We start from the raw sequence: 13,237 nt of genomic DNA, 5'->3' as shown, positions 1-13,237 counted from the left end.
AAGTAAATTTCCCCAAATTCCCATCAAAATTTGGATTTTCTTTTCTAATTGGATGCTTGCAGTTTTTAATCATTTTTTGGCTTCATTGAAACCTACAAGACATGTTTGTACCAATGATCAATTCTGGGGCAAAGTATGAGAAAACACCAGGGGAAAAAGTGTGGCACTTTCCAGAGAGTGCCAGACCATAACTTCCTTCAGCAACCTTATGGGTATCAAGCATGTAAACATGTGTGAGACATATGCAAATTAAGCTTTTATCAATGGGGATGTTATGTTCAACTCAGGCAGATCTCATCTTTATCCTAAACTCATTGCAAAGTTCATATCTTCACCTGAACCAATGATCAACTCCAGCTTGACTCAACTTGAACCTGAGTGTTCCAACTGAGGATCCTTGAAGTCATTTTTCTATCAGAAAAGGTAAATCTTGTTCAGCTTCACTGTGACCAGGAAAGCTCTAATGATCAAGCCACAAGGGGACCGTACTTCAAGATGAATCTCCTGGTTATCATTTCAGGGTGGTAAAATCCAAATTCTCTGTCAGATAGACCTTAAGTGGGAGGAGGTGGAAGACACCAGAATCATCTCTTGTATACCTGGCATGTTGCAACAATTGTGTTCAGGCCAAACATTGTTCAAATTTGATGTAATCAGCATAGTGTTTTCAAATCACCTGACCACCGGAGAATCATGAACCCCTGGGCTCCACAGTGTAACAGTCAATCATCACCAGACCTTTGCAGTGGCTAATTTATCCAGGATTTTCCCTTAATTTATATATACCAAGTTCATGAACAAGTGTGGTCTTGTGAATCACTATTTCTCCCAACCTTCATTCAACTAATGTTTGACGGCAAGGTTTTACTGGCCATTGGAGGGAGTGTGTCTCCTCAATGGCCAACAAAAACCTGCCATCAAGAGGAGTATCCACTCTGTTCAATGTCAGAGTTGGAAAAGCCATTGAAGGGAGTGTGTATACTCCCTTCAATGGCTGCGCCGCTGCTACAACCCAGCCATTGAAGGAAGTGTGAATTTATCCTTATGGCTGGTAAAGCTGTGCAATGGGAGGCAGCCTGCTTATGATGGCTTATTTGGACCAGTCATTGAAGGGATTTTCAACTCCTCTTGATGGCAGGTACAACTTGGCCATGAATTTCACCATCACATTTGGGCAAACGTCAGGGTGGCCGCAGGCAGGGGAGGGACTTAGGCTCTGTTTGGCTGCCACCAAAAATGAGGAAGTGTAATATCAAACTAGCGTTTAAGGGCAGCTCCGCCGCCCTGTGCTACATATTCAAACTTAATTGTCCAATATTTCTTCATATGGTGGTGGCTAAGGCTATTGATTACAGGCCAGACCTTGGATATGGGTTGAGTATAGGGGATAAGGAGTAATAGTCCAAGAATATAGCTCTGAAATTATTGCAAACAAGAGAGATTAGTTTCTAATAAACAAAAACTGGAGGGTACCATCAAAAGAGCGGACTTACTTTGCGCACTTCGGCAAAATCTTTGCGCACTGTACTTTTTCCGCAGTGCGCGAAGTAAGTCCTTAAAAGAAAGCCAAGATGTCCCAAATATGGGATTGTTCTGGGATCTCCGGAGTTGAATTTGATAGAGAGGATCAGGTTAATGCAAAGAAAACACATTTCCGGTTGGTGAATAGAGATAAGTATAGTAATCTTTACTTGTTGAGATTTGGATTAATCTGGAGGTGGGGATCAAATCACTGACGGTTGGAGATTCCATCAAGTGGGTGGGGTTCTATGACTGCTGATAAAATGAGGGCTCTGAGTCGGAGGGAGGAGAGAACACAGGCCTGAGGAAGAAAGCTCAAGGCCACAAAAAAAAAGACAAAGAAGCCCACAAAGAGGGCCAAGCTGCTAGCTTGTGAAGGGGAAAGAAGGCCCCTCACTACAAGAGACTCACTGGGTCTCAGGGCACAGGCGCAGGAACTGATGATTCTATTTCTATCTATCTGAGCGGATATTTAAGCTATTACATCAGGGGACAAGATGTGGGCAGAAGATGGAATTTGCATATGCAACTGGCAGGAGAAAGGGAGTGACAGGGAAGAGACAGGAAAGAAGTGACATTTCAACAACTGCTAAGAGTGTAAATGTGGCTTGTAGGGGACTGCCTCAGAGAAGGATTGATATTACAGCTCATCAGTTGATGAAGCTCCAATATACAGAAGAGGCAATACCATTTCCAAATATCTGTATGGTCTGGTAGCTTAGCAAAGCAGGGGCCTTATTTTAAGACATATCAAATTTATTGATGTCTTAAAAAGGCCCCCTCTGGAACAGGTCATTGCACGCACGATTCTTGTTTTGGAGCCTGTCAAGGCTCTGAGTTTGGTGGGCAAAACCCCAGACTGAATTTCAGCAATTTGTGCTGTCTGATTTTGCCCTGCCAAGTGTGCTTGCCTGACTTTGGTTATCTATGCGTGATCAAATTTACCCAACCTTGGTACACAGTCACGTGCTCTGGGGGACACAATCAAACAGTAGATTTGCTATTGGTGGTGGACTCATGTTTGGCTCCCAGGTGGTTGGGAGAACCTGTCATAAGATTTATCCTGGGTGTATAGTTGCAAGTTCTCACTTGAAGTTGGAGCAGGTTGGAGCCCTCAACATTTGGACATACAAATTGGAGCAGGCTTTTGGAAGACACCAGCTGCAAGCCATGATTGTGAGTGCAATATGTAGTGTGCATGCACAGCTGTTCTTACCTTTGCCGGACAAGATGGCATGTCCGCATGAGGCTTGAAAGTAGGGAGGTTCATTGTGATTATGTACGTGCCATGTCATCACCTGTGTCCAATAAGTCCCTCCTGGTTTGGCTGGGATAGGAATGCACAAATTGTCCTAGCTCGGTGAAAGCATGCAATGTGCATCCTCTTAAACTAATAAAGGTACTGGGACTATATCCCATGTTTTTGGGTGGATGAGGGACTGGTGTGAGGCGGAAGGGAGGGGAAAATGACAGTGAAATTTTGGGTCCAACCAAAATATCCCCAAAGGCTGGGGGAATAATCAAGCGTCAACATCAGTCGTTGAGTTTATGACGCTCCGTGGGATGCCAAACAGGCTCATGGGATATCATCATTTCCCCTGTCCCCCCAAAAATAATCTGCAAGATTAGGGGTTTAACATTAAGCGGACCAAAGGGTGCTTGCTAAAAAAGAAATTGGCAGCTCTTTGGCCCCCCAGTCCCGTTTATAAAACTTATTTGGGCTTATTAAGCAGCAGCTTATCACTGCATATGATGCTATGCCCTGCCAAACAGGGCTTTTGTTAAGTTCAGGAATGTGTGCAGGTTGTCACTATTATGGTGTTCAAAATTGCATATGTCAATGTTTACATAAAATCATAAAGCCAATTTTGGCTGGGAGATGTCAGCATGCATAAAATTTAAAGTGACATCTCCCAGCCAAAATTGCAGGTGATGATTACATGTACAAAAAACTTATGGCATAACCATACATGTTCCGCAAGCTGCCCCCCCCCCCACAACATAGCAAAAACATATCACTCCCCGCGGGGCTCGAACCCGCAGTCTTCGGATCACACATTCTTCAGAACCTCGCCTGGGAATGGATAGAAGTCCAACGCGTTACCATTACGCCAGGGGAGCTTGTGAAATCTCCACAATCCTTGGTATATAATCCCACGCACCTAGATGAAGGTGTCCTCAAATTCGGCAGACTTTCCCTTTTTCAATCCGCTAATGACACTCGAAAGCAGGGCTCTGAATTCTAATATTCACTCGCTTTTCCCCATACACAACATGGGAATAATCCGCGAAAATAGCGGTGGAGATAAGTCCTTAGTGTCATTGGGAAAGAGTTCAACAATTGTAGCACATACATAGTACTTGGGATGAAGGAACAAAGGCTGTACATGTTGTGGTAATTTACATGTGTATAGATAATTTGATAATCGATAATAATTCATCGAACGTTTTTCTTTTCCAGAATGGGGTCTTATCGGTAGACCAGTTTTCGGGGTATTGATAGGGTGCGGAGAATGCCAGCAGGTGAAGTGGAGAGGACTGGAGAAGTAAGGGCAAGGGATCAAAAGGGGAAAGGAAAGAAAAATACAACAGGTGTGGATATGGTGATGTCTTGGTGATGCAAGGAGGAAGTCGGAAAGGGGGTCTTGATGGACATTCGAGAGCTCTTTAATCCGAGAAATCGTCGTATGAAAAGTACCCGTCATCGTCCTCGTCATCGAGCTCATCATCGGGCTGTTCGAGGCCCATCCAGAGGGAGTGTTCGCCGACCTCCTTTTCGCGCTCGAGGAGGGCATCGAACATCGCGAGTGTCTCGAGATCTTCCTCCTCGGGCCTCGCGGAGGAGAGCTGCTGGGAGCGATGGCTGGGCCCGAAGATGAACGGGATCCGGTCCGCCACACTCATCTTCCGCCGCACCGTCGTCGAGGTCGGCTGCGCTCGTGAGTGCGAGGTCTGGTGCGGATACCAGCCCACCCGGCGGGCCGAATGCACCTTGACTAACTTCTCGACTCCCGACGTACATATCAACGGCAGATAGGGGTGGAATATCAGAGAGTTCGGGATCGATCGGTGGCCGTGCAGCTTTAGTGAAGTATCGGATATCGTCACTGGGACAGTAATCGTCTTGTTCCCATATGCTAAGATGACAAAGACCAAGAGCGACCGACTTCCGAAAATCAACCTGGTGGACTCGCAAAAAACCGGCATGGTTGTTCTTGTACTCACCGAAGGTGTCTGCCGTCGTTTCATTCATCCAATCCGAAAGCCTCTCAACCTCGTGCCGTTTGCTCTCCATTTCGGAGATTGCAGGTAGTTTCCAGCCGTAGCACCTGAAGTCATCACTACCACCAGCGAAATATGTCGAGTCTGAATGCACCTTGTTCGAAAACGCACCATGCTGAGATAGTTCGATCCATAGGTGTACCCGGCCGGAAGAAGCGAATAAGCTCAAGCATCGATTGGAAAGAAGGGATCTGGTACTGTGAGGGGGTTGCGGTGGGACGACAGCTCACTTTGATGGTGCAGACGTCCCGGAAGCCGACTTGTGATTCTCCGCCCACCGGCACGGTTGGTTCAGATTTCAAGACTGCTAATGGGTTGGGATCGTCCATGGTCCATATGGTTGGGTACCATTTGCTCATCATCACTCCGAGCAACTGGCCGCTTGGATCGATGGTCACGGACGAAATTTCTGGGTGACCGATCCTCAATAGCGGTTTAGGCTTGATCAAGTTGGTCGTATACTGGTAGGTTATCAAGCAGGGTTTTTTTTTTTTTTTGAAGCGCAGAGGCAGGGGGCAGATTAACTTCTGGATTTGTGTGTGTAGATGGCTTGGACCCCGGATCTGGGTGATTGGAAGTTGCAAACAAGACCCACTGAGACTAGATAGCGGTTGACGTTGGTGGTCGGCGCAGATCCTAATTTCCTCCTGTCATAGAGTTTTATTGTGTGGCCGGTACTGGCAATGAAGAGGTCGGTTGAGACCTGCCATGTGCACACCAGAGGATAGGTCAGAAACTGAGATGGGCAATGCGCTTTGGTGAGGAAGGGGATGTTAGGGAAACGCAACGGGGTTCCAGCAGAGATCGGTGTACTGTGCCCGGGCTTCCAGAAGCGCTCTGCTGGTCGTTTTCTCCGGAGTCCTGAGGTCGTGGTGGAACACGTGGCCGTCCTCCGCTGCAGAAAGAAGGCAGGTTGATTCCTGGGGATGAAAGGCTACCCTTCGGCAAGACTCCTGTGTGATAGAGCGATCCAAAAAAAAAAAAAAACGTCCAGATATTAATACTGGATAAGTGGGTGTGGAGAGGGGTAAAGACTCAAACGGTGTGGGGAGTCAAGACAGAGAGCGCTGAATGGCCTTGTGAGCTGCTCGATGGAGCGGAGGAGCGACTGGGGTCATAGATGAATATTCTCGAATCTAATCCAGCACTGTGCAGACAGTTCGAAAGGGTCAGTCTGTTGCGATGGTCAAGGGTGGGCCCGGAAGGGATGATCGGCACGACGACCTACGCAGCCAGCCGTCTCCCATCGGCCGAGAAGTCGATCGAGAAGACGTTAGCAGCCGGGCCATCGAAGGACGCCACGGGGGCGATCTGATCGAAGTCAGAGAAGAGGTCCCAGAGGATGACCTTCTTGTCGTCCCCCCCGCTGGCCAGCCAGCGGCCTTGCTCGGTGCGGCTGAAGCAGAGCGCATTCACGCAGCCATGGTGAGCCAGCAGGTCGAAGGAGTACGGATAACTCGGCTCGGGCAGATGGCGCGGCAGTGGCTGGGTGATGTCGAGGGATTGGACGATTCGAGATGATCTCCTGGGCTGCCGAGAGGGGTCGGGGGCCAGTGAAGAGGAGGAGGATGGGATGGGCTCCATGGGGTCAGTGGGGCTGCTTCCGGCGAAGATATCCGCTTCAAGGTCCACTGCAGTGTCTCTCCCAAGTCCCAGGTGAGCGCCAGCGGAGAGCAGAAGTGGGTTGGAGCAGGGCAGAGAGCCAGAGGGACAATACGATATCCCCACACCCACCACCCGACAATCGTATATTGGCATCAACATCAACCTCTTCAAGCCATTAGCACATCACCAATCCATGCAGACACAGTCTGGATATGGACACCATGACTTGCCCCGAGCATTCGCCGAAGTTCCTTTGATCACTGGACGGCCCGGCGGGTCCGGACCTCAACTCAGTTACTGCGCTCGGGCCGACGGGCCCTCCTCGGAGTCGGAGGTACATACTTGGGGCCCGGTAGGCTCCCCAGGAGGTACAGTTGCGGATGGCACAGACCTGTAGGGGATTTTTGGAGGTCCGGATTGCCACGAACTTAGTCAGTCCCTAACTTAACACAAGCCCCCCCTGGTGGGAGGCTCGCTGTGGCTCGCCGCGAAGCGGCCCCTCCCGCAGGGAGGGACTTGCGCGTAATGTCAAAATTTTGGCTGGGAAAGAAATCACAAATGGCTGGAGGGAAAATATTAAGCCTCAGCCAGCCTCCCCCTCAGGTCCTGTGGACCTGCCCCAGAGCCAAAAGATACTTCTGGACCTCAGCTTTCACTTGGCACAGGTCTCATCTCCTCAATCCAAACCATTTGCACTGTACTAATGGTTTAAAAATAAAAAAACATGAAGAAATGGAAACTAAGGATGCGCAACCATCATGCCTGGTGGATCCTGGATCCGCAAGAGAGCCCTCCGGGCGGGGTCCCCCGGACCCTCTGTTCAAGAGGCTTAGTTAAGCTAGGTTAGTCCCTCTTCTGGGGGGCGGGTAGGGGCCCCTTGCGCAAAGCGCAAGCCTCCAAAGGAGGGACTTGGGACTAAGCGGCAAAATTTGGCGCGAGTCCTGAGTACAGCTTTCACCCATTTGGCTGGTGTAAAAGTTTGGTACCACTTTTCTATAGCATCCTGGTGGCCAAATGGGCCGCCCAGGTGCTAAATTGAAGGTTTGCATCTGGCCTTCAAGACTACATAGGCCACATGTTGATGCCTTGAATGGCCTTAAAGCTACAAGGATGTAAAGTCATGGAATCATGATTCCAGGATTGATCTTACATCCATACTATTGGATAAGTACATGAAAGTTTTAATTACTTCTAATAAGTACATGAAGTATGTTTATTGTTTGAATTGAACAACAAACTACATTCGGTATGCAGGCCACACATGAAATGTGTACAGGAGTTGAAAAAAGCACGCTCTGCTTGCTGGGACAAGCTCGGCATGGTTTTTGAAAGCATGTCCAGCAGCTCTACAAGGGGCTTGATGGATGGTGGATGGCTGGCTGCCTACGCAAGAAGCTAGGCTTCAAGGCCATGCCACTCATGGGCCTATCCCGGCAGTGGTTGATGTGTAACAAAGGATTTAATGAAATTTGGGGGTTGGCCGAGCCTCTGGCCCGTCAGGATTCACGCCAAACCTTGCCGCTTGGGGGCAAGCCTCTCTGTGAGACAAGACCCTGCGGGGCCCTCCTCCAGAGAGGCTTTGTTAAGCTCAGGATCGCCAGGGCCTGGTTTTTTTCCAAAATTTTGTCCGGGGCCCGGGGTTTTTCAGATTTTTCCTGATTTTCCCCAGTGTAGATACTCTATATTCCTGTATTTTCCTTCACCTCTGAATGAAACACCACACAGCTACTACACCTCAATCATGGCGGTAAGCAAGGCTGCCAAGGCACAACAACGACGACGCCGCAGGGAACTTAAAGCCCAGGAATCTCAACAAGACACAAAATCCAATCTATTAAAATCCAAACCAACCCGTAAACTGAAATGCAAGACCGCTGGCCAACACTTAAACAACGATGACGAGATCCAATACTTAGCTTACAATGAAGATGAAGAGATACAATTCTTAAACCAAGATGAAGACAACAAGATACAATGCTTAACCAGAGATGATGACAACAAGATTGAATGCTTAACCAACAATGACAAGATCCAATACTCAACCAACAAGGAAGTGATTCAAAGCTTGACCAACAACTCCAAGGATGGTGAAATCAACCTTGGTTTATTGCGTCAACCTGAAGACAATGTGTTTGAAATTTACAATGGAGAGCTTGAAGAACAAAAACGGGCAAACAATTGCAGTATGTGGAGGCCGCTATTGATGATGAAACCTCAGATGAAGAGACACTTGAAGACAGCAATGAGGCACCTCTCCAAGACATGTGGGCATCTCTCTTTGGCCCTCCCCTCCCCATTGAAAGCAAGCAACAATTTTTATTAAAATCCAGGAAGTCACATTATCAGCAACCGGTTCCCAGTCCAAATCCTTTATCTCAAAGACTAGTACCACCCGCTCTTCCAAGACAGACTAAACATGACCGGAAGAAAGAGAGAATCAAAGCACTTGGCCCAAATAACAACATGATGCAAAACTATCTTCTTTGAAATGCACCAATTGTTGAAAAAAGTGACCCACAAATTGATCCAAACCTTGAATGCGCAACACTCAAGACTCCTTTGATTCAGCCCCCAGCTCCAGACCCAAAAGAGGCCAATACAGCCGATCTTTGTCTTACTGAAATTCAGAAAACATATCTCTCAGCTCCACAGGCTCCAATAACCAAGGAAAAGTCCGAGAAAGCTTGGGAGAGATGGGAGGATCTCAAAACTGCAATCACTACTGTCACGGCCCTGCTCAAACACAAAGCTAAGAAAGATAAGAAATTTAAGTTTCCTCAGTCAATGCTGGATAATTATAAAGAGTTCAACTCTCTTTGATTCAAATTTACCGTGTCTGGAGCTGGACTACCTTCCAAAGCTGCATCTCTTGCCACTGCTCAGAGCTCCATACAACAAACCTCTCAAAAGAACCAGCCACAGAACGAACAAAGTGGGATTTACCTTGCAAGGGCAATTGCAAGGCAAGCTCGCCACATTGTCAGTCACCGCAAGCTTCTTCTGCCCAAGCATGGAAATTGTACAAACCACAAATCTCTGCTGGACAATGTCAAACTATGAGAATCTCTCTTCAAATGGGCTGCTTTGCAAGTCCCTGGAGCGGTGAGCATTCAAATTTTTCATGTTTCACTCATGCACCATTTAGATTGAAAACTGAACAAGAATTAATGCATGATTGTAAAGGTTACTCCGATCACCTTCCAATCCCATGTGGTGAATGAGCTTCTGCCACAGTTTGGGATTGATAGGACCATCAGCCAAGATTGCGCAACCCAATGGATGTACAAGCTAGGATTTTGCTCTCAAGTGCACAAGAAGTGCCTCTATTTTGATGGTCACAAGCGACCCAATGTTGTTGAAGCCAGGTCCCAATACCTTGAAAAATACACCATGTATTGTAAGCGCTCTCAAATTTACAATCTAGAGACCTTTGAACAATCCGCAAGAGTTGATCCTGGCGTATTGGGAGCTATGAAAGAGACGGTTTTCATCTTTCACGATGAATCCACCATTCACACAAAAGAAAAGCCCAAATCCACTTGGCTTCTTCCTGGAACCACCAAGATCCAATTGATGAATGCTGGGCGATTGATCCACATCTCTGACTTCATTTTGGAGACGACTGGACGACTCAAATTATCTAGCAAACAGTTTGAGGAATCTCAGCTGGACGGAGGTACTAAACCTTTGTCAGCTGATGCTGCTACAGTAATATATCCTGGCAGCAATGGTGATCCATGGTGGGATATGGAACAGTTATGCGAGCAAGTTTCAAAAAAGGAAATCCCAATTTTTGAACATCTTCATCCCGACTTGCAAGCCGTATTTATTTTTGATTGCTCCTCAGCACATGGTGCTTTTGCAAAATCAGCACTACAAGCACAGAAAATGAACCTTAAGCCAGGAGGAAAACATTCACATCTCCAAAACTCAATCATCCCCTCTGATGATCTTTACATTCCTGCACATCTTCGTGGCCTTCCTCAGACGTTCTCGTATGACACATCTTACCCAGATCCCAAACTAGCTGGCCAACCAAAAGGAATCCAGACTATCTTAGAGGAGCAAGGTCTGTGGGTGTCAGCCACTGAGACAATTGTCCATGTGTCTACCATGATAGTTACAAGTCATGTAACCCAATAGCACTCTTCACGTAAGCTAAACATTAACAAGATTGAAATGAAGTTTATCCCATTGTGCCAGCCAATTTGGCTGGGAAAGTATGCTGATGTATATCTCTCACCATGGTCATAGATTTCTTATGTGAACAGTGCTAATGGCTAAAGGCTGCCTTAAGCTTGATCTTGATCTTGTGTAAGATCCTTTGTTCAAGTCCTCCTGTTGTCTTATATTATTAATTTTGTTGCAATAATTACTTTATATGTACTAAACTATATGATTTCACACTTATTATGTATTTTTGATACAGAGAGAGATAAACTTATCTCTCTACACCATGGGCAAAGCTCAACAAAATGATTTCAATTGCCAGCCGATATCATTTTGGTTGGCCTGCCTGCAAGGGGGGACCGTTGCCAGACGGTCAGCGTTTTCACTGGAAAATTCCAGGAACCCTACTGGAAGGCAATCCAAAATTATTTTGGATTCCCAACGTACTTCCGAATTGCTTTCGTGTGCAATTCGGAATGGTTACGGGCCGTTGCAGGTTTTGGAGGGCTCAAAACAAGGCTTGGGCAAGTTGGGTGGACAAAAGGGAGGCTTGAACATGCAACAGGCTTCTGATCCACTCCAACCAAGCTCCTTGCCAACTGCCCCAGAAACACTGTGGTATGGGGGCGCTGTTTTATATATGGGACCATGCTTCTGTGAGGTGTGGTCAGCCATATTCGGAAATATTCCGGGGAAAATCCAGGAAAAAAACCGGAATGGTCTGTTTCCTGGAATGAAGTCAAATCAATTTTGACTTCATTCCATTTTGGACGCTACCCAAATTGCGATCGGAATGGTTCCGGTCCTTTGACCATACCGGAAGCATTCCAATCGGTTTTTGGTCCTTCAACCATACCGGAACAATTCTGATTGGTTTTTGGGTTTTCCTACCATCCAGTAAATTTTCTGGATGGAAACTTTGAATCTTCACCCGTGGTGTATGTATTTATCCTCATTGAGAACAAACTATGTACAAATAGAGAGATTACATAATTATTTATGTAAATACCTCTTCTGAATTCCGTGGTCCTCTTCCTCTCCTTGGAGTTAAGGATCCCTCTGGGGCCTTGGCTCGAAGGAAGATCAGGATCCTGTAATATAAAAGGGGGGGATCTTTCCTCTGGAGAGATCTTTCCCCACCAAGATTATTACACATACAAACCTGTACACCTTACTTAAACTTAAAGTGAGTGGGGTTTCCTAGTAATCTACTGACTTATTTTCTCTTACAGCTTCATATTCCTTCGAGTATTCTCCTAGGTACAGGTATTCATACCTGTATGCTAGAAGAACAGAGTTTCTGTAAACCTGTTTTGAGCAACAGCGCTTAAGTGGCTAGAGTAATTGCCGCGTCCCCTTACTTACGTAAGGGTGCTAGTCCCTCCGCCTTTGGCGTCAAGTTGGACTTTATTCCACTGGCCTTCTGGCTATAGTGTGACCCACAAGACATCTGGCCGCTACTTAGCCGCTTTAGATTGTTGAAAACCCTATCATCTCCGCGTCACCAAAGAGACCAAAGCTGACAGTGGGAGCATTACAGCTCCAAAGCACGCAAGGAAGGGAAACCTCCTTTGAAGTTACAATGCGCCGTGTGTACTACTTTGAACATGCAAAAGGACGCCGCGGAACAATTGGCAAAACTGGTTTGTCAAGCTGAAGAGACCAATAATTTTTTATTGCAAGAACAAGCTGTTGCTGAGTTCATGGCGTCCGACGGCTCTATGCAAGGTTCAGTCATTCTAGATGCCCCTCGCAATGATTCCAACACATTCTGTTGGTCAAAGATCATGTCTGGCCAATCCAATTTTGCAAACAAACGACCTTTACTGCAGCAAATTATCGAAGATGCCACCAGGAAAAAAAAATAGTCACTTGATGACAAGTGACATCATGCCAGCTCCAGCGGGCTACCCACCATCTACCCACCATCTACCCATCATCTACCCACCATCTACCCACCATCTAAACAGTTTAAGAATTCCCACAGGAGATCCTCAGTTTTTGCTGGGCACCACTGATCCCCATTTCTGGTCAGCTGATACTCAGCTTTAGCTCCCAGCTTATGCTCAGCTTTGGTGCCCAGCTCATGCTCAGCTTTGTTGCCCAGATCAGAACCAGTCCTGGCCCAGCTTATTTTCAGCTTTATTCCAGTCATGGCTCAGCTTAGACTCAGATCAGGACTATCATTGGCCAAGCCAATGCTCAGCTTTGGACCAGTATTGGCTCAGCTGATTTTCAGCTTTGGATAAATCTCGGCCCAGCAAATGCTCAGATTCTGAGTCTGACCACTCCTGTAACAGCTTATGCTCATCTGTGGATCAGCCTTGGCTCAGCTGATGCTCAGCTGTGGACCAACCTTGGCTAAGACAATGCTCAGCTGTGGACCAGCCTTGGCTCAGCTGATGCTCAGCTGTGGACCAGCCTTGGCTCAGCTGATACTCAGCTGTGGACCAGCCTTGGCTCAGCTGATACTCAGCTGTGGACCAGCCTTGGCTCAGCTGATGCTCAGCTGTGGACCAGCCTTGGCTCAGCTGATGCTCAGCTGTGGAACAGCCTTGGCTCAGCTGGTGCTCAGCTGTGGAACAGCCTTGGCTCAGGTGATATTAATCTTTTGAATAGTCTCAAAAAATCTGATACTCAGCTTTTGAACAGCCTTGGC

The 13,237-nt window shown here is 47.0% G+C and overlaps 1 protein-coding gene across 1 annotated transcript; it reads right to left on the bottom strand.

Annotated features, from left to right (window-relative positions):
• Positions 1–1,336: 1,336 nt before the first annotated feature.
• On the bottom strand, positions 1,337–6,387 carry PtA15_9A419 (uncharacterized protein; the record flags this gene model as incomplete). The annotated part of the gene is made up of 8 exons (XM_053172625.1): positions 1,337–1,342; positions 4,291–4,658; positions 4,747–4,918; positions 5,034–5,264; positions 5,399–5,506; positions 5,592–5,756; positions 5,845–5,950; positions 6,032–6,387. The coding sequence occupies 8 exons, from the start codon at positions 6,385–6,387 to the stop codon at positions 1,337–1,339; spliced, it is 1,512 nt and encodes a 503-aa protein (XP_053023847.1).
• Between the last annotated feature and the right edge of the window lie 6,850 nt (positions 6,388–13,237).

Source organism: Puccinia triticina, chromosome 9A (assembly GCF_026914185.1).
Source record: "Puccinia triticina chromosome 9A, complete sequence".
Taxonomy (NCBI): Eukaryota; Fungi; Basidiomycota; class Pucciniomycetes; order Pucciniales; family Pucciniaceae; genus Puccinia; species Puccinia triticina.
This window is presented reverse-complemented; position numbering and strand designations above follow the sequence as displayed.